General features: G+C 36.1%; 1 protein-coding gene and 1 pseudogene across 3 annotated transcripts in view; one reads left to right on the top strand and one right to left on the bottom strand.

Moving 5' to 3' along the window:
- The window catches only part of Dock4 (dedicator of cytokinesis 4), a 429,879-nt gene that overhangs the window by 225,848 nt on the left and 182,846 nt on the right, over positions 1–21,185 (top strand). For all 3 annotated transcript variants that reach the window (XM_042684635.1, XM_042684637.1, XM_042684636.1), the window contains exons 9-11: positions 12,811–12,892; positions 14,133–14,193; positions 19,139–19,271. In XM_042684635.1, the coding sequence (XP_042540569.1) occupies positions 12,811–12,892; positions 14,133–14,193; positions 19,139–19,271 (276 nt within the window). The remainder of the gene's footprint in view (positions 1–12,810; positions 12,893–14,132; positions 14,194–19,138; positions 19,272–21,185) is intronic.
- On the bottom strand, positions 6,514–8,361 carry LOC122111866 (annotated as a pseudogene).

The raw sequence follows: 21,185 nt of genomic DNA, 5'->3' as shown, positions 1-21,185 counted from the left end.
TCTTATCGCCAATAAACTACTAGGAAACGGGAAGTGGCACTGTGGCTCCAGCGGTAAAGTGCTTGCCTATGAGCTGAAGAGCTTGAGGCCCAGGCCCAGAGTTCAAGCCCCACGACTGACAAAAAAAAAGAAAGAAAGAAAGCAGATGAGTTGTTGTATACTGTGCTTGCATTTCTTATTTCATACATCATTTATAACTTACAGAGTTTTTTAAAACACATGTGTTCAGCATCTCTATTTTAACATAAATTAGGAGCACATATTGTTTTGAATGTTGAAAGATTATGGGCATAGATCTCTTTTTCTAGTTTCATATTTCATAGCTAAGTGAAAATTGTAAGCTCTCCAAAGCAAAGCAACAATGTGGGGGAAAAGTTGATCTGGCCGGACACATAAGAAATACAGCCCTGAATACAAAAATAGATGAAGTAGATATTGAGACTACCCTCCTTCCCCGCCCTTGAATTGTTGCAGTATCAACCATCACATAAGACCCAGAGCGTTTCCTGCTGTGTCTAGACATGTTGGCACAGATCTCACTCTGGTGTCTGCCCATCCATGCCCTGCAGAGACCTTCCCTGGGGCTTTCTGTTGAAAGGCACCCCTGCTTCCCACCCTCCCTTTTCTCTGTCACTTGATTGTTAAGGCAGGTGCATGAAAATTGGGGATGTGGTCACTTCATAATTAGACAGATTTCTGGTGTATACTCCTTCTTTCGTCACACTTGTCTGTCATATCTAAAACATTGCTTTGATGATATTGGGATTCCCTGAATGGGAGAGCTTTTAAAGACAGCCATCAGGAAACAGGATGTAAATGAATACAAACCTAGCCAAGGAATGTTTTATTCAGGCCTGGGATACCCAGGGTGTTTTTCTGTAGCATTTAAAAACTATACAATGTTAGCTGGCCATGGGTGACTCAGGCCTATAATTCTAGCTACTCAGGAGGCTCAGATCTGAGGAGGATAGTTTAAAGTCAGCCTGGGCAGGAAAATCCTTCAGAGTCCTTGGACTCTAATTGCCAATTAACCACCAAAAGTAGTATGGCTCAAGTGGTGGAGTACTAGCCTTAGGCAAAAAAGCCAAAGGTGTTGAGGCCCAGAGCTCAAACCCTAGTACCAGCACACATGTGCACATATACCACACACACACACACACACACACACACACACACACACACACACACACACAGGAACTATACAAACCTAATCGATATTTTTTAAATTGTGGATCATATAATTGTAATAATAAATGATTAGAATTAAAATTAAAGTGTAAGTCATTCAATGAGTGAATGGTTTCAGAATTGACTTTTTTTCCCCTTACCTCTAAGCACTTACTCAGGCGACTTTTCTCCTTGTACTTAAAATACAGGAGTGTTTTAGAAGGTTTCCAGAAAGATCCTTTACCCCATTCCTATGTTTTAAAGGATGACTAGATGAGTGTTTTTGTTAGGATTCTAGACATCTCTGTCCTTCTTCATCTACCCTGTGGTTTCTGCCTGTAGGGAATTCAGAGTAATTTCATTTTCCAAGATAAGCTATCATTACACATAACAATCATTTCACAAGGACTTTGGTATTCAATGGCATTTATGTTGTAGGACAGTTCTGCATTGACCAAGGAATTAATGATGTGATTATACTCTCTCAACAACTTTTATGTTCTGAGTACTAGGTAATGTTTGAAATATGGGATGGGGTTGATATAGAGTTAAAGGATGTTTTTAAGTCCTGCCTTGCAGTTGAACAAAATCACTGAGAAATCAAGTCATTAGTATCTTAATCATTGTCATCATCCTTCCACACCGGGGGCTACGTATTTCTTAATAAGAGAAAGCTCAAGGTGCTGAGTGCTTCAAAAAGTTGTAAGAGTTGTTTCTTGGAATACTGTGTTAATCAGAGCTCTGCTCTCAGAGAAGTCCCAAGGGAGCTATTATTTGCAAACACTGTCATGCTAAAAAGTACACTAAAAATGTCAGGTAAATATCTGCATATCCCTTAAGTATTGCCATCTAGAGATTTAAGCCTACATGTTAAAGCATTTTCTTTTTATTCCAGTTAATCTTTACAAGTGTCATAGCATTCTTTGGTTAAATTCCTTCCTTCCTTCCCTTCCTTCCTTCCCTTCCTTCCTTCCTTCCTTCCTTCCTTCCTTCCTTCCTTCCTTCCTTCCTTCCTTCCTTCCTTCCTTCCTTCCTTCCTTCCTTCCTTCCACAGCAATTTGTCTCCTTCTACTTAACTTTACTATTTTAAAAGGTTTTCAAGAAGCTTCTTTACTACAAACAAGCAAGCAGGCAAGCAATTGTTCTCTTCCTGGGGCCAGAAGCTCATCTGGGAGAAACGTAATTGAATAAAACAAAGGGAAAAACTTCCTGTCCTCACATATCTACCATTCTACTTATATTCATAATGTTAATAAACATTTTCAAGGCCAGAGCTTCTGTACTATTCCTTTATATGTCCTCTAATATGCATTATCTATTTTACAATTGTGCTTCTGGTATCTAAAACAGTGATGCTTAGTGTTTTCAGTTGTTAGATTAAGTTCACTGTAAGGTTCATTGTCACTTTCCTTTTTAAACTTACTGAAAGAATAGATCTCAACCAAAATCCTGTGTCTGTTCTCTTACACATTAGTGTTTGCATACTAATGCAAAGGCTATGTACCTCTTCTTTCAAAAAGCACATGACTTTCAAAAAGTATAGATACTTCTATCTTTAAATAGTTTTACAAAGGAGTTGCCATTTAATAAGGTAGTTTATGAATATAATATACTATATCTTGATCCATGTCACCCCTTCAATATTCTTACACATCTTTCCCCTCCCCACTCCTCCCCTCACTCTTCTTAATTTTGTAGGATGTACAGTAGATTCCTGAGTGTATTCTTCCTTTCTTTTCTTCTTCATTTATCTATTCCATTCCCTTTTATCCCACCAGACCCCTTTAGTACACCCTTTCTGATGTTTTCTTTTGCTGAACTTTGATTTTGCCTTTCTGAGGAATTATACTAGTTGAGTTCTCCCTTGAATCTACTGTCATTCCGTTAATACATTGGTATACACTTGCATGCCACCCAGTGTTTTTATTTATAAGTTTATGAACTAACTATAGTTTTCTCATATAAGAAAAAACATGCACCTTTTGTCTCTCTCGGCCTAATGTGCTTCATGTAACGTAATTTTTAAAGCTATAATGAGTAACATACCTGTCAGTAAGCTGTTGTGTCTCTCAATAAGCTGTTTAAAGGGAAACTTGATTTTGATTTAGTTTCCTCAAAAAGAACAGACTTTTAAGATAATAAATGCATGAAAGACTGATTATATTTTTAAGAGTTGAATTACATGGGTTCTTATTACTTATTTTGTTTTCATTTAAGGCTTCTTAGCCCATATTAAAAATTGAATACTTCGTCATAGAGCTTTGGTTTACTTTTCTTTTAAGATTCCTTGTTAAATGCTCTCCTAACAAGGAAGCATTGTTAGAGAAGTAAGAACTATTACCCTATGTGGATCAGAATGATTTCTCCCTCATGAAATGTGAAAGACATGGTTTTTACCATGTTCAAATTCTGAGAAGTCCCAAAATAGTAAGCATAAATCACTGTCTACGTGGCAGCTTTCTTGTTTCATGGTCTTGGTTCTGTTAACCTGGATCCTAACACTGCCTTCTGAATCTTTCTCTGACAAAGTCATTTTCCAATTAAATTCTTAATGAGTTCCCTTGAGAAAGATGGAAGCAGATCATTTAGTTTTACAATATTCCTTTATCTAAAGATTTTACTTGAAGTGAAATTTGGGATTGTTTTTAGGATCCCAAGTCATAAGAAATTAAGCATCATTTCTATGTTTTTAAATCAATAATCTATCATAATCCTTTAATTCACTAGTCAAAGTCAGTTGAGTGGTAATAGGGCTAGCAACATGAAATAGTGGATTATGTGAATATTGTTTATAATTTTAATGACAGTTGTGTTCCTTTTGTGCATTGAATTTTATCTTCCTAAACAATTTTGGATACCTTTATTCTCTGCAACGAAAAAATAATATGAAGTGATTCTGGATCATTCTGAATTTTAACAATCAGCTTAAGACCCAAAATTTACAATAGACTTTGACTATACTTTAAATTTTGATCTGTTCTTATAACAAAGAGAATGAATATGTAAAGTCAATTTTTTTATGTCCTACAAAGCCAGCACATTACATGCTTGCTTACTACCTTAACAAGCAAACATGTATAAAATTAAGCTGGGTTGAGAAATGGAAACTCTTACTTCCTCCTTGGGTGAAGTATTATGGAAACAATGATATCCAATATCTTAGTCTTTCTACTTCCCTTTATTCACAAAAAGCTCATGATCCTAATGTTACTTCACTTTTGAAATTAGAAAGCCCATTAATAGAAATAGCCATGTCTAGGATAAAGAACTCTGTCATTCGTATCAGTTGTGTAGCTGGGAAAAGAAAAGGGAAATGTATTTTACCCTGGTAGACCAGAGGTTTGTTGCCACTTTCAGGTATATAAGACTGTTATAAGACTGTCAGCAATTCTAACTTGTCAATAACCTGCTTGCTTTTTTAACAGGGGTAATTTAATATATGTGGACTGTAAAGAAATCTTTTTAATCTACCCTGATCTAGTAATTCATGATCTCCTGGTAGGACTTGAGCTTACTACATTCATCAGAATGTTGGGCATATGCAGGCTAAGAGCCCCTGGTCTCTCTTATTTACCACTGATCATTCATTCTCTTTAAGTATGATTGGATAGCATCTTTCATCCTTTTTCATCCATAATGAGCAACAAGGCAAGGACTACTGCCACTGGAGCTGTTAGCACACCTTCCACCCACTCTCTCCACAGTGTCTTGCTTGCTTGGAGGTAGCATTAGCTGCTGGAGTATTACTTCAGCAGTTTATAGGGCTGCTTAAACTTTGCCTTTTCTGCCTGTGCTTTGCTATTCATTTAAGAAAAAACACAGCTGCAGCTCTGTATCCTGTGTTGTGAAGGAAGTTTTTTTTTTTCATAAACCCATATAGGTTGTTCTTTGGAACAGATTCCCTGTTACAAAACATGAATTAACAAGAGAAAAGCATGATTATTCATGTTAATAAGCTTAATAAGAATATTTCATATATACATAGGAATTATCCAGGGAGTGAACAGGTCTCAAATAAGTGGTTTTGAGTTTCAACTTGCACAGCATCTTCAACAAAGAACAGTGAATTTTTAGAGTGACAAGATGAAAGGGACCTCAAGTCTGTAGGGACAGAAGTTCATGGTGAAAATTAGTAAAGGTTGTCATCAGTTGTCTCAGTTATTGAGTGCCTAAAGTTGTCTTCATTGGTTAGTACCATCCTCCCTGATAGAAGGGGGACATTGGGTATCTTTAGCTTTTGTAAATCTGTGTCTTGCTTCTAGACAACTAGGGGGAGAGCAGAGAGATTTTCCACATCTGCTTCTTCTCAAGTGCCTTTTAGCTCAGCAATTTCTTATGCCAAGTAAGTATATTTTGGGGTGCTAGTCTCTTACAACAGATTGTTGGAACACCTTGCACTTAGTCAATCAGAAAGCATTTGAGAAAATGTAGGAGAAACAATGAAAAAAGAAGCCATTGAGATGACTTACCTTCCAGCTAGAGGATATAGGGTCCCATTCTTTTTCTTCTTCTCATTTTATTCTCCATCTCAGTTGCTCCTGCTGTTTCGTTCTGACTTCATTCCTACTCAGTGTAGAATTGGTGTTCATTGTTAGCCTTAAGACAGTGACTGTGTGGAGATTTTGCTCCATTTTGCTGCCTGACTATCAAAGATCTTCCCAGTTCTGTTGTTTTTCTAATTAGTTTATGGGAACATGGCCATTCTCAATATTTTCTCTTGTTATTGCTAATTTTGGAGACTATAAATCAGTTTCAATTATTTAACTATTGAAAATCATTTTAAAACATTCTTGGTATTTTTTAATAGATTTGGCTAACTTCCTAAAATTTGACAGTACATGCCAAGATACTACCCATTCATGTATTTTGGATAAAGTACATGTTGGAAAACTATCATATGCTTTAAATTCCTAGATGGCTTAGCTTCTGATATGAGATGGCTTGCAGAATAATAAACATGAACTTATACGAGGATATATAAAAATCTCTATAGAATTATAAAATAAACAAATTTTTGAACCGTAAAACCATGTATCATATATAATACCAAAATCTTTGACTTTAGACCTTAGTTTCTTGTAGAGCTATTTTATTTTTACAAATTAAGCATTTATTTTAAAGTTTTCATATTTTTAGAAATAGCAGGTTTAAGAAACAAAAACTTTGCAAAAATGGTAATTTTGTTATATCCTAATTGTCTAGGTGTTGTGTAAATTAATATAAAGTATATTTCAAATCTTTATAGAACAAAAAGAAAACCACATTAATCATTATATACTTCTAAATTTTCTTAAATCCTCCCACAGTTGAACTCACAGATATAAAAAATGATTTACATCCTGAAGAACAAATCTCCAGCAGCCAAGTAATAACCCAGTTTTGTTATATGTGAACTTGATATAAAAACTAAACACTGTAATTACATGCAAAGCTGTTGTAAAAATGTACAAAAGTACAAGACTTTGGGGAATTATGTACTTCTCTTTTTAAGTGACTGAAACTTTTAGATGGAAATCTTTGAAGAACTGTGAGGTGAATTTGTCAGTAATCTCAAAAATCCCAGACAGGAGGGGATTCTTCCTTTCTTTTCCTTCCATGTTGTTATCTTAAGGAAGGCCTGATGTAGTAAAAGAAAGCATTTTACAGACCCATAACCCAAGTTAATTGTCAACTAAAGACACTGCCTCTGATGTGGATGGTTTCATTCAATCCATGTTCTACCAACTTTATATCTTCTAGATCATCTTGTATGATGCTAATCAAGTGGCTAAGGCCTTCCTGTTGTTGTTTCAAATGCTGCTTGATTTCTTGTAATAGATCTGCATCTACATAGTATCTTTCTTCAGATATGACTGCTCCAAAATGATTCTGCGTCCTGATCTAGGATCATCAGTTCATTTAGCCAGCCCTTAAACTGAGTAGGTACATTTAGTTCACACTGAATTGTATCTAACTGAACCCACAACTACTCTTTGTTAGCCTGGATGGCATAACCACTCTTTCTTTGAATTTCCTGTTTGATTAGGACCTGTAAAGTTCTATGGGACAGATCCATGAGTTTCCTCTTGTATTGTGCAGTTTCGGCCATGATTGTAGTCTGATTCTTTTGTAGTTCACTAATATCTTCAGATATGATATCTAATCTGGTCTGATGCTGCTTAGTCATCTGATCTTGAACCTTCAATCTTCGGAGAAGTTCTTTGAAACCCACCATGGGTACAGGAATTAACTTTTCAGAATCAGGGTTATCCTCCTTGGCTTGTTCCCAAATAATAGGATCAACACTAGCAGGAGGATTCTGTAAAAGCTGTTTGATCTGTGTAGGAGAAAGTTCTGTTTTTGCTATAGAAAGTGTGACACCAAGTTGCTGCAACTGTGTTTTTATATTGGCTTGTTCAAAATGGGAATAGAGTGTTGTAGCTGGAACTCTTCTTGAGGTACCATTAGGAGAACGCTCAACAACATAAATGACAACTTCTGTCTGATCATCTGGCAATGTTTTGATACCTTCTACATTTACAGTAAGGGTCTGGTTTCCTCCCAAAACTTTATGTAGTGATTCTATAAACTGCTGTTGTTGATTTCAAATATCTGTTTCTTTTTTGTTGAAAACTAAAACCAATAGACCATCTTCATCTTTATTATTTGGCATACAGCTATAACCTACAGCCTTAAATCGACAAAAGGGATTTTCTTATGTAAATTCAACTGGAGGAGTATTATTGTTGAAATATCCTTTTCCTGTTCCCCAGAAGGCTTTGCAGTTATTCTATTTTGCCAAAATAGCATCTCTCTCATCTCCCAATAATGTTGGAGGAAAAAGAGCACTTAGAGTATTTATCAGTTGGTTGGACTGGGTAGGAGCTTGTGTAGGCTGACTGAAGAGACCACCTGATTAGTTTACTGCTGTTGCTGCTGTGTATTGAATCCTCCAAATCCCAGGCCAGTTCCCAAACCAATACCTAAACCAGTACTAGTTCCTGTTGCTGTGCCAAAACCAATACCAAATCCAAAACCTTTGTTCTGAGTGCCACTGAAGAGTCCAGTAGTGCCTGTGTTTGCTGGGGCAGAAAAGCTGAATGCAGAACCTGCACTTGTCGATGTCTTCCCAAATCCTCCAAACCCTCTGGCCGGTGTGGCCTTGGCTGCAGCAGTGCTGGAGGTGCCCGAGGGAGTCCCAAAATTGAAGGCCATACCCCGGGAGCAGCAAGGGCAGAGGACCCAGGCGCTGCTCCCAGGATGCAATGCTCCTTGTAGAGCTCTTTAAAAGCAACAGATTGTAGTAAGAACATACTGCTGGGAGAGCCACTTGATATTATTACTCAGAAGTCTGCAAAGAGTCTCCTGGAGCCACCTGAGGGGTAAAACAGAAGCATCCCTTTGACAAATGGAAGAGCCGCCATTAGACTCTTCTAAATTATTTTTATATTTTATTGAAAATTCCACAATAAAGCCCATGATTCATTGACTTAATCGGTCATGCTTTCTCATCCATTTTTGAAGTAATATGTTCTTTTAAAGGAAGAATGCATTGTGATTAAGAGTCAAGACTGTTGAGCTAGATTCTGGATATTAATACCTTGTCTTCATTCTTGATTAACCATGTAACTTTGGTCAACTTAGTGAATATTTTAAGCTCCAGATTTCTCATGTGTCAAATGTGGATGATAGTAACTTTTACCTAATAGAGTAGTTATGACTATCAAATGAGAAGATCTATGGAAAATCTAGATCAGAGTTTAACACAACCTTTTTTTTCCGCCAAGGGCCATGCATGGGATATTTAATCACATTACCTTGGTTTCCTCTAATCCTTATTGGGAGAAGATAGGTTGTAAATAATGAATGATTATGATTTGTTACTCTTATTTTGTGTGTGTATGTGTGCAGGTCCTGAGGTTTGAACTCAGAGCTTGGGTTATGTCCCTGAGCTTCTTTTGTTCAAGGCTAGCACTCTGCTATTTGAGCTACAGTACCACTTCCAGCTTCTCATGGACTTTCCTATTCAGCTTTGCTTTGAACCATGATCTTCAGATCTCAGCCTCCTTAATAGCTGGGATTACAGGCATTAGCTTACCAGCATCCAACTTATTCTTTATTTCTAACGAAAATAGTAGCTTAGAGTATCATGATTTACAATGGCTCTCACAGAATTTAGGTGGATACTAAATATCTCCTATAGTGAAATTTCTTCTGTTATTGTATAGAAGGAAGTCAAATAATAATTTTCCTCTACTGGATCCTATCTGCTTACTCTCTGAGAAGAAGAAGGTAATAGAAAACATGACTATAGATTTTGCAATCACTATGTATAATGTAATATAATAAAGATAAGAAATGTACATAGGGACAGAGTTAATTGGTATGATGTAGGGTTCAGAATTCATTAGGTGAATCTGATACCTGGTGATAAAGCATCATTGATTGAGATTTCTCTTTGGAGTATCCATAAAGTAAAGGATATTATGGAGAAGGGAGAGAATATATGGAGGAAATTAATGTTTTCTAGTTGTTTGGATATTATTTTTTTCTTACCACATTGCATGACTTTATTCTTATCAAGGAGTACCAAGTCATTGGCTATAAGTTTTAGTTAGCTTTATGAGCCAATGCTCTACTTGTTCACAATGTAATAGGAAGCAAATGTAAACCTTCGCTTTCTAAGATTAGGAAAACAGTGCAAAGGATATAATGGTGATATCTTGTAATAGTAGTTTTTCAGTTATAGAATCAGACTTCCTAATCAGACTTACCTGAGGACTTCAGTAGAAGCAAACTTGAGATAGCGCATCAGAAATAGGCTTGTACATGACCACAAACATTGTTCAGAGAATTTTAGGAGGTGCATAGAATGAAATACCGAAAACATGTTCAGTTCTTCTCTTGGCCCTGAAAGCATACTCTCTGGTTTTCTCTTAATGTAAGTATAAGTGGATAATTATAATTCAAAGATTATGAAGTACATTCCTATAGGCCTTTTAAATCTTCTAAGCTCATTTGCTGGTTAAATAGTTGCTATATCGCTAAAGATGAAGAGAAACTGATTGGATTTGTTTAACAATAGTGTGTCACCAAATGAATAAGAAATATTTTTAATTGGCCATGGAGATTTTCTTTTAAAAGAGGTCTGGTTTTTAATCAATTGCACTGGCTTATTTCTCCATGGCACCCATCTCCTTCTATTTTTATTTTCCCCTTAAGGCATGATTAAACTAAGGGACATGTCACTGGCTCAGTACATATTGATATTCCGAAACAGGATATGATATAGTATAGCCCTTGCATAATCAGGATTCTGTCTAGACTAGTGAAATGAAAACAGTGACAGAGCAAAAAAAAATGATCTGTTTCTGGACTATGATACTTTAGAAAACATTTTACCAGCATATTAATGAAAATTGCAGATACAGAATCATATTTTATAACAACATTAAACTTGAAGCTTTAATATCTAAAATGTCTGGTTGGCATTTGTATTTTCATTTCATTGATATTCACCATTTCAGACTGGCATGTCATTAGATAAAGTAGAATTTACTCAAATGATTCAGGAGGGATAAAGAGGAGCCTCACACAGAAGCACTTCTCAAAGAATAGACAGGAGGGCATGATGTCCTTTGAGGAGAGGGCAAATGCTCATTTTACTTGTGTTTGTGGCTAAGATTCTATTTGTAAAACTCTTAGGTGACTGGTGACTAAGAAGCAAAACAAATGCCTTAACCCTGAGTAGTTTTGAATAAGTAACATTGTGTTGTTAAATCTTTTTGGAGTTTTTTCTCCTTTAGTAGAATAATTTATTTTCTAAGTCACACTTTCATTGAAAAAATGAGAAAGTGAGCTTGAATTCTTGCAACTAGGCCTGACTAAGTCTTGTGGATGAGTGACTCTTCCTGTATCCTCCCAATGTTATGAAACTATTTGCTCAATATTTGTATAAAGCAAAAAATAATGTACCACTAACATTTAAATGAAGAATGAGGGTTTTACAGTTAATACCTGGAATAAAATCCGTACTAAGTTACTCACTGGCTCTGTGATCTTTGAAAAAAAACCTTTTAGTTATTGAATGGATATTATAATTTTATCTACTTTCTAAAGACATGACAAGTTATAGAAGTTAATCCATCCAGGAAGACATTAGTAAAGAGCCTGTTAAATGGTGAATTCTCAAAAAAAAATCCTTATATAGGGAATATTTTAGAGTATGATTTTTATGCCAATGTATAGTTTTGTTGATTTTTATTGTATCTTTTTTGAAGTAATAGTGAATTTTCTTTCACTCTGAAAGAGCTTAAAATCTCTTAAAAATATAGTAAGTGACAATGTGAACATGCTAGTTTAATTCTGTTTTCCTGATTGTGTGTGTCATTTACAGCCTTTATTTCAGAGTACTGTCGTAGAAGAATTTTTGTCTTAGTCGAGAATCCTTATATTCTCTCCTTATTATCCACCTGTTATGTGGCAAAAAGCTTGGGTAATAGGAATGGAAATGGTCCCATAAAAATGTATATTGGTTGCCCTTCCTAATATGAGAGGTCAGGAATAGGCCTAATATTAAAAAAAAAAACAAAAAACGAGGTTTAGATAGCAACTGAATCTGTTAAATATATCCATCTAGACTAGATCATAAAAATGAATGAAAGTATTCCGAAAACAGTTGTAAATTTAACTCAGTATGCTTCCTTGGAGATCTGTTTATGGTTCTTATTTTACCTCTTGAATGGCAGAGCCATTATTAAGGCAAAGATCTAGTAATGAATATAACATAGAGACTTGGTAGATTCTTAGCCTTTTATTAATGTTTTTCACTCCATTTTCCTGCTTGCTCCCTTGATGGAAGCTGCACTGGCAATGCCTGTCCCATGAAATAATTTCACATTCATTGGACATTGGTTCTGTGTTCTCTGCCTGAGGCTGCCTGCTATTTGATTCTGCCTTAGGCACCAATGATATTGAAATTCAGTGAGGATTTGAAACTTGTGGTAGTGAGTAGATTCATTTTTTCTTGGGTTTCTAGTTCATTTTATCTTTTTGAATATAAGCAAATAATGTCAAACATTACCTCATATTTAAGTGGTATCAAAGTATCTGTGACCTGTAATTAGTGGCTGCTCAGCATCATTTATATGGAGATTTTGAGATCTGTTCATTTGTAGACAAAAGAAAATTCAGATTTTATTTCTTGGAACTAATATTTGTGTTTTCGATTAGAGATCTAGATAACTATGAAATATAAAGACATTTATTATTTTTAATTAAGGAAGATGATAAAATCGTGCAAATGTTAGGTACAAACACATGAAGCATCAAGCTGAGTGTTCTCATATTGTGCATTTGTTTCTGCTTTGGGGAATAAATAGCAATGGCATTATATGACATGGAAACCTAACCTGTTGCTTTAAGATTTAATTTTTTGCAAGTGTGCAGCTGCAGCTTTATCAGTCTTATCACAAGTGAAGCAAATCTTTATTGTCTTCCATAACCTCTTAATTCACAGAAGCAATTTTGACGTTACATAAAGGACGTAGCAAATGCTTAGCTCAACACTTAAAACAATTAGAGCACAGAAAAATATTAGATATTTTTAATATTTATTTTTCAATATTAACTTTGTTTAATGTTAAACTGGTCTTTTTCTTACAGCGAGAGATTTTTCTTGAGACTGAACAGAAATGGGCTTCCCAAAGCCCCAGATAAACCTGAACGACATTGCTCTCTCTTTCTGGTAAGTGGGTCTTCTTTTACCCTTGAAGTGTATTCTCCATAATGTGCTTGTTGGTACTAATTGTGAAAGAGCATAGTGAATTTTCTTGAACCTTGCAAATAAATGCATCAATAACCAGAATTCCAGATGATTCCAATAATCCAATAATGAGTACCTTTACTTTCTTTTTTTTTTTTTTTTTCTTCTTTTTTTTTGGTCGGTCATGGGGCTTGAACTCCGGGCCTGGGCACTGTCCCTGAGCTCTACAGCTCAAGGCAAGCACTCTACCACTTGAGCCACAGTGCCACTTCCAGTTTTCTGGTGGTTTATCAAAGACAAGAGTCTCATGGACTTTGCTGCCGGGGCTGGCTTTGAACCACGGTCTTCTGATTTCAGTCTCCTTAGCAGCTAGGATTACAGGTGTGAGCCACTGGTGCCTGGCTACCTTTACTTTCTTTAGTGTATCATTGACCCTGTTTCATATAGTACATACATTAGAGTATTGTTAATCTTTATTATACCATTACCAAATTAAGCCAGTTAATGGTAGGGCCTAGCTTGAATCTCACATGACAGGGCCTATCTAGAATCTGCTTTATAGATGTTCAAGTCAGGGAGTGGTTTTACTTTTAAATGTTAATGGTGTAAAGTTGATTACTCTGGAATTTTAGAACCCAGACTCAAGCTCCATGGGTTCTACATTTCATATTTGGCCACCTGCCCATCATGCCATATAAAAAGTGTAGTGAAAATGGGCAGGAAAAGGAGGTTCACCTGCTTCAACCCATCTTCCGGAGTACAGATATGAGCCTTAGGTTTAAATAGGAAAACAATTTTGACCATGGGATGAAAAGTAGATGGAATTGAACAGTCCCAGTCTGGATTTGAGACTGGTTTTCTTGAGGGCAGTTTCTTCTGTCCATCTTTGTAAAAATGTTATCAGTCCTGCCCTTTCTGAATTCCACCATGCTTCAAGGTGAATGACTCAAGAGCAAAGACAGATACAAAAATGGGGGCAGGGATGCCAAGCTATTCTGCTTTTTAATTTCTAGGTCCAAGTAAAACGTCAGTAAAAGCAGTGTAAGTACCTGTTAAATGAGTTTACTGATATTTTTAGAACAGGATTTGAATCATGTGCTTCCTTACAAATATCTATGTTTATCTTTGTCTTTTTTTCTTTTTGTGAAAGTAAAGCACTATTCTCTTCAAGGTACTGTGCAGATTATGAATTTTAAAATAATCAGACTTCATTTCTTGGTAGGATTTGGGCAGCAGCGAGCTCAGAAAGGACATCTACATCACTGTGCACATTATCCGAATTGGTAGGTACAGCCATTGAGAAAAGTAGGTGAAAGGACTCTGTGGTACTTTTTGCTATTTGCAGCCAAATTTGAAAAGAAGCACAGGAGTTGAGAAATTTTCTCGAGCCTCTCTGACCTCACTCACATAGTACCTCCTCGTGCAGTTTAAATAGATTTTAGTCTCTCTCAATGTCAGTTAAGTACTATGGTGTTTTATTTTGGTTTGGTGGGGACCTCCTAAACATATTTGATTCAAACATGTGTTTTTGTCTTTACATTTCAATAAGATAACATAAATTTTGGGAAGCTAAATTTCCTACAAGTTTATCTTCCTAATTGGAGAATGCCACAACACATTATTATAGAAGATTCTGCAGAGATTACAAGATATTGAATACTATGTTATTTTTTGACTTATATAATGCCATCAGCTTAGTAAAGGGTTTGAGAAATCCTATAGAGACAAATATACTTCTTCAACTTTGTTGACCTCAGATTTCCCAAAATATGATGTGAGCATGAAAACTTTTATGTGATTCAGCATTTATTTACATCTTACAGTACACATTTAAGTTTTACAGTGAACTTGTTCAGTGGAGCAGAATACATCCCCTTATTTTTTTTCTACATAAAATGCCTGTGAAAGCAGACCTTTTATAGCAGAGCATCTAGGTAAAATGAGGAATAGCATAGCCTGAGCAGTTTTGTATTAAGGCTACTCAGCTGTTGGACATTTGGTTTCTACTTCCTTGCTAAGTGTACCAGAACCCTTCAGTCAAGTAATAATAGCTTTGCCATGCCGTTCTATGAATTGAGCTTTTTCTTTACTTTAGTCATTTATTTTGTACATACAGTAAGGAAGACAATAAAACATGTTGTCATTCCAACATAGATTTTCATTAAAAATGTATTGTGAAAGCTGTTTTCATTTGATTTTTTTATATTTGGAGAATATACAAATACTTTATTTAAAAGTAAACTGTGGTTTTATTTATATTTTTGCTGGTTGTAGGGCTTGAACTCTCTCAGAGCACTCTCAGAGCCTCTTTGTACTCAAGGCTAGTGTTCTACCACCTGAGCCACAGTGCCACTTCTGGTTTTTGAGTAGTTTGTTGTAGATAAGAGTCTCATGGGGACTTTTCTGCCTGGACTGGCTTGGAACCATGGTCCTCAGATCTCAGTCTCCTGAGTAGCTAGGATTACAGGTATCAGCCACTGGCACCTGGCATGTTTGCCATTTTAATTGTTTGTCTTAAAAATACATAGGCAAGAAAAGGATTGGAAAGAATCTTTTAAAATGTTGGAAAAATCGGAACCTTTTGTTGCCATGTGCTTTTGAGATAAAAAAAACCTCTGATCCTAAGATGGCAGGGAACCAGCTTGTTACTTTGTATTTCTTTTTTGTTGGTATTTTATTTCAAATTTTTATTAGCAGTTGTTCTTGTGAAATGTAGTTTGGGATATCTTTATGTAAATATTACTAAAATGTACCTGGAAACTACTATAGTTTTGAAGGAAAAGTCAACTACTTTTTTTGCTTCCCAACTTTCTAATTACTGTCTATAGGTTTGGAGGCTAGAAAGACTTAGAGCAGAAAATGAGCCCTTTTAGCCCTTGACCTTCACTTGCAGAGATATTACTGAAGCCAAGATCTGCCTTTCAAATGCTTGGCATTTGAGTAGTGATTGTAATTTTTAGCTTACAGATATTTGTGATCATTACATCCTCAGAATTAATGCTGTACCCACCCCTAGATGTAGTCAACTATTTCTCTGGAATTATTGCAAAACACTTAATAATAAACAAACATTTGCTGCTGCAATATTTTGAGACATAGGAGAAATGAGATTACAGTAAAACACTCCATGAAAGGTTAAGACTTAAAAAAAAGAAAGGTTAAGACTTAGTCTGACAGCTTTTTTGATGAAGTGGAATTACAGAGTGGAAGATTATTATCTAGTAGGGACAGATGCTTTTTGCTTTTTATAGAAAGTCCCTTGTATCTACTTTAGTGGGAAAGGGCATGCTAACCTCTCTGACTGCTGAAGACAGGATCAGTGGTACCTTTGTTCTGGGAATTTATGCCCAGGTCTTTGATTTGGAAAGAAGGAAGGGGAAAAGAAAGGGTTAATGGTTTTATATCCCCTTCATCTCTTCATCCTCTGTACCTGCCCTTTTGACTTTCAACTGGCTTTTCAATGTTTTAACTCCCTACTTATGCTAAGAACATTTTCTTAGAAATCACAGCGGAACTATGAATTCTCATTAGCGTTGGGAAGACAAAGGCTGGTATGAAATCATCCTTTTTGGTGTAGCATTTACACCACAATCTTGGTATCCCAGGCTGTGGTACCCACAGAGCCAGGAAGAAATGTAAAACTGTGTTTGAGAACAAGTAAGAAAAGAGGAGCTGGTGCTCAGTGAGAGAGCTTGCTGGAGGGTCCTCTTGGGTGATCTCTAGCCAGTCTCCCCAAGACACAAGTTTTTTTTTAGTGTAGTACTCCAGAAAGAGAAAGTTTCCAAAAGAATGAAAGAAAACAGAAGGCTGGTATGTGTGCAATGCCTTGTGTAAGCAAGGAAGTCAGAGCTGAAAGAATCCTTAGAAAAATCTTTTTCAGTTTTTTTTACTGATGAACTTCTTTTCTAATATTAACTTAAAAATTCTGCTCTCGGGAATCTGCTAATCATTTTGTCATCCTGCATATACAAATGATAAATGAATAGTTTATAAAAACTTAAATCACGATATTGATAGAGATTATAATAAATAATTAGTTCTAATGAATTCTGTAGCGATACCAAAAATAGAGATGAATTGAACATTTTTTTAGTTTAACAAATGGGCAAAGTTTCTTTTTCTCCTATACTTTTTTTTAAAGATTTTTAAATTTTTATTGTGAAGGTGATGTAGAGGGGTTACAGTTACATAAGTCAGGTAATGAATACATTTACTTTGGAACCGTGCCACCATCTCCCTAATTCTTTCCCAGTTCCCCCAAATTCCAAATGTATAGTTCATTTCCAACATAGTGTCTAGTAGGTTTCACTGCTGGATTGGTTTACCCTTTGTCACACTCTTTCTGTGCTTCCCTCCCCCTCCCCAACGAAGATAAACTTCTATAGAAGACAAAGGGTACAGAAATCAAAAACAATGACAAAAGGGGAAAAAAGCAAAGGAAAAAAAAGGTAGGAAAAAGAAACCACAAACAATACAATTAAAAAAACGCTATTTCCGTTCCTTGGAGTTCATTTTGATAATCATCATTTTCTATGATCATATACATAGCTATTGAGCCCTCACATCCTCTCCTAAGAATATCCTTCTTTGTTCTCACTGTGTGAATTTTTAGGCTGCTGTTTAACCAATCATATCCAGGTGCAATTATTTGTCTTTTATATCCATTTGGTTTACTTGTAGAGTTATAGGCACATTCTAGTTATTACAAATGAGGGAAACTATGTGGCCTATGTTTCTTTGGGTCTGTTTTACTTCACTTAGCATAATTTTTTACAAGCCTTTCCATTTCCTTATGAATGGATCAGTCATTCTTTCTGATGGATGCATAGAACTCCACTGAGTATATATACCACATTTTCTTGATCCATTCGTCCACTGAGGGGCATCTGGGTTAATTCCATATCTTAGCTATGGTAAACAATGCTGTAATGAAGATGCTTATACTGGTGGCTTTAGTGTAGCCTGGTATTGTTTAAATCAGTTCTTTAAGTAAAAATATAGTTGATTGATTGATCATCAAATTTAAATATAACATTATCAAATAATTTATAGCCAAAATATTAAGATGATGTAGATTACAATCTATTCATGGAATGTAGCATTATGTCATAAGACAATTGTATTTTAGGTATTATATTTCAGATATATTTCATGTATTTCATAAGACTAAAAAGTAATTGATATCCATTTTTTAATTTTGATTCTAACCATGAAATAACAGGTTTTCATTTATAAGCCTTTCCCTTAAAGTGATGCATTACAGAAGTCGTTTTTCTTTGTTACTGATGAAAGAAAACAAAATTACATATTGCCCTCTTTATTTTTTTTTTATTTAGCATTTGATTTTGGAAGTGGTAGAGACTTCCTGAGGTGATGTAGAGTCTCGCTTAAATGGAAACAATTTATGGACCTGTTGGTGATCATATGGAGACAAATTTGCACACTTTTCCCCCAATATTATCTTGTTGTATTCCAGTTCCAGCATACTTTGTATTCTTGGTCTCCAACATAACTCATTGAAAATAATAGTAAGACACTAATAGTAAGCTGAGCATTGGTGGACCATGCCTATAATTGTAGCTACTGAGGAGGTTGAAACCTGGAAAATTGCATTTCATAGCCATCCAAGGCTTAAAAGTAGGCAAAATCCCATCTTAAATTAACCAGCAAAATTCTGGGCTGGAGGTATAGCCCAAATGATAGAGTACCAGTTGTAAGCAAGAGAGCCAAACAAGAGCTTCAAGCCTTGATTTCAAGTCTTCCTATTGTCATAATGAAATAATGTATTAATATATTTAAAATATGTGACAAAATCATATGTCTGTAATGGACTGAGTTTTAAATCCTTACAGGAGCATACTCTAATCACATATACTCATTACCTGTTACAGTGTCAGAATCGCCTATGCTCCCTTTCTTTCCTTTTTTTGCAGTACTGAGGTTTGAACTTAGGACCTCACACTTGTTAAGCAGCACTCTACTACTTGAGCCGCTTTACCAGCTCCTCCTTGGTTTGTTTATTTTCAAGACAGGTTTTATAACCAGGTCAATGCAGACTTCAGTCCTCATATTTGTGCTTTTCACTGTATCGTTGTGATGACGGGCATACACTACCACACCCACTATGGTTCCCCAGTAGCTTGGGATGACAGGAACATAACACTGCATGTCTCTAAGGTGTTTATAATCAAATATTTCCATGTTTATGTTTGCTTTTTAATTGGACAGGTCGAATGGGAGCTGGAGAAAAAAAGAATGCCTGCAGTGTCCAGTATCGGCGACCATTTGGCTGTGCAGTCCTTAGTATTGCAGACCTGTTAACAGGAGAGACAAAAGATGATCTTGTCCTGAAAGTGTACATGTAAGAAACATCCCATGTAGGGATTGAGGGGAAGGAGGTTGCTACATATGAATCTGGTCTGGATGAATGCTTCTTTATTTGGAGATTGAAGAACAAGGGGAACAAGGGATTGTTGAATTTGAATACTTTTTCAAAGGCCAGTCATCTATAGATTTGCTAAAAACGAGCCTACATCACATTGTTTGTCAGGGGAATTAAGAAATTAAAAACTGGCTACAAATATACTCAGTGGCAAAGTACTTACCTAGCATGTGAGTGGCCCTAGCTTCAATTACCAGTACTGTGTAAAAGGAAAAATACAAGGTAGCTGGGCTTATTGGCCCATACTTCAAATCTCAGCAGTTAGGAGGCTGAAGCAGGAACATTAGAAGTTTGAAGCCACCCTGGACTACATATCAAGACTTGGTCTTAATCAGTCAATCAATAATAAAGCTAAAGAATACAGACAGTATAATTATCAGGTAAATCATCGGCTATATAGAATATGTAGATTTCACCTTTGTAGGACACAATTATGTTTGGTAGAGACCCACCCCCAGTGGCCTTGTTCTAACTTGATTGTCTCTGTAAATATCCTTTTCCCAAATAAGGCCACTTCCTAAGCTTCTAGACTTTAGGACTTTAACTTTTAGTGGGTATACAGTTCATCCCATCATATTAACAAGAAAATCACTTATTTGAATCAACCCACCCACACGACCTCCCCATGGTTTGAAGTGAGAGATGGACAGTACTGTAATGTCATCAGAGCAGACCCATTAGATTGTCCACAGTCCTGGTTTGAGGCCCACACTGCTGGTCTCTTCCATGAGGAAATTTGCTTTCATCTTTTATTCCACAGCTTGTGTGGAAAGATACAACATATGCCACTAGTGTTTTCAAACATCATGATAGTACAACTGGGCCATTGCCTACGGGATACATACTTTAAATTGCTTTGTGACCGCTGCTGCAGGGTTTCATGGATTTATCTACTTTCTACCCAATGGGACCTCTGCAAGCACATTTGGTAATTAGTTGACAAAGATTTATCTATAGCCACTGGTTTATGACTGCAAATGTTGTATCCTTGTTAAGATGGATAAGATCAGTGACCTTCATTGTAAACTTGAACAAACTTCTTGAACCTAGTGGGTTTGTTTTTTTCTCTCTCTTCTGAATTATCTGTTAGCCTTTATTTTTTAAGGGTTGGATTTGAAATCTACTGTGAAATTGTTGTCAAACTCTGTTGGTAGTCATAAATATAACTTGTTTAAAATAATGATTTTACCAGTCACTGGTGGCTTATGCCTGTAATTCTTAACTACTCGGGGGAGGCTGACATCTGTAGATTGTAGTTTGAAGCCAGCCTTGGCAGAAAAGTGCCAGAGATTTTTTTATCTAAGTAACAAGCAAGCAAGCAAACAAACAAACCTGGAAGTGGAGGTATGGCTTGAGTATTGGAGCACCAGCCTTGAAAGGAAAGCAACCTGTAGCCATGACTGTCCAACTCTAGAGCTTGAGGCTCTCAGATGAACAGATTGTTTTTTCATGGCTATTATGCCAGGTGTGAGTGGCTACTGGGGTAACAGAGAGGCTGACAATGACGTGCAGGGCCCTTTATGATTCAGCCAGCTGAAGAGGACCATGAATTCCACCTTTGCATGTGGGAGATACTCTCTTGTAAAAATAAATTGTGCTATTCTTTGTAGTTTTTTTTTTTTTGGTCTGGTTCCCCACCCCCACCCCCCCCTTTCAGCATCAAATAAGGTTCTGGTTAATTCTTCCTAAAGAGAAATGCCTTAAAAATGCCAATTTAGCAAGTTGTAAAGAAGTTTCCAGAGAACACTAACCAGTCAAAGCACTCACTGCACAGTTGGAAGGAACTATGAATTTAGGAAATGCTGTGTATGCTTTAATCCTAGCATTTAGGAA

The sequence above is a fragment of the Dipodomys spectabilis genome, unplaced genomic scaffold (assembly GCF_019054845.1).
Source record: "Dipodomys spectabilis isolate Male_0828 unplaced genomic scaffold, ASM1905484v1 ptg000089l, whole genome shotgun sequence".
NCBI lineage: Eukaryota > Metazoa > Chordata > Mammalia > Rodentia > Heteromyidae > Dipodomys > Dipodomys spectabilis.
Note: the sequence above shows the minus strand (reverse complement) of the source record. Positions and strands in the feature narration are given on the sequence as shown.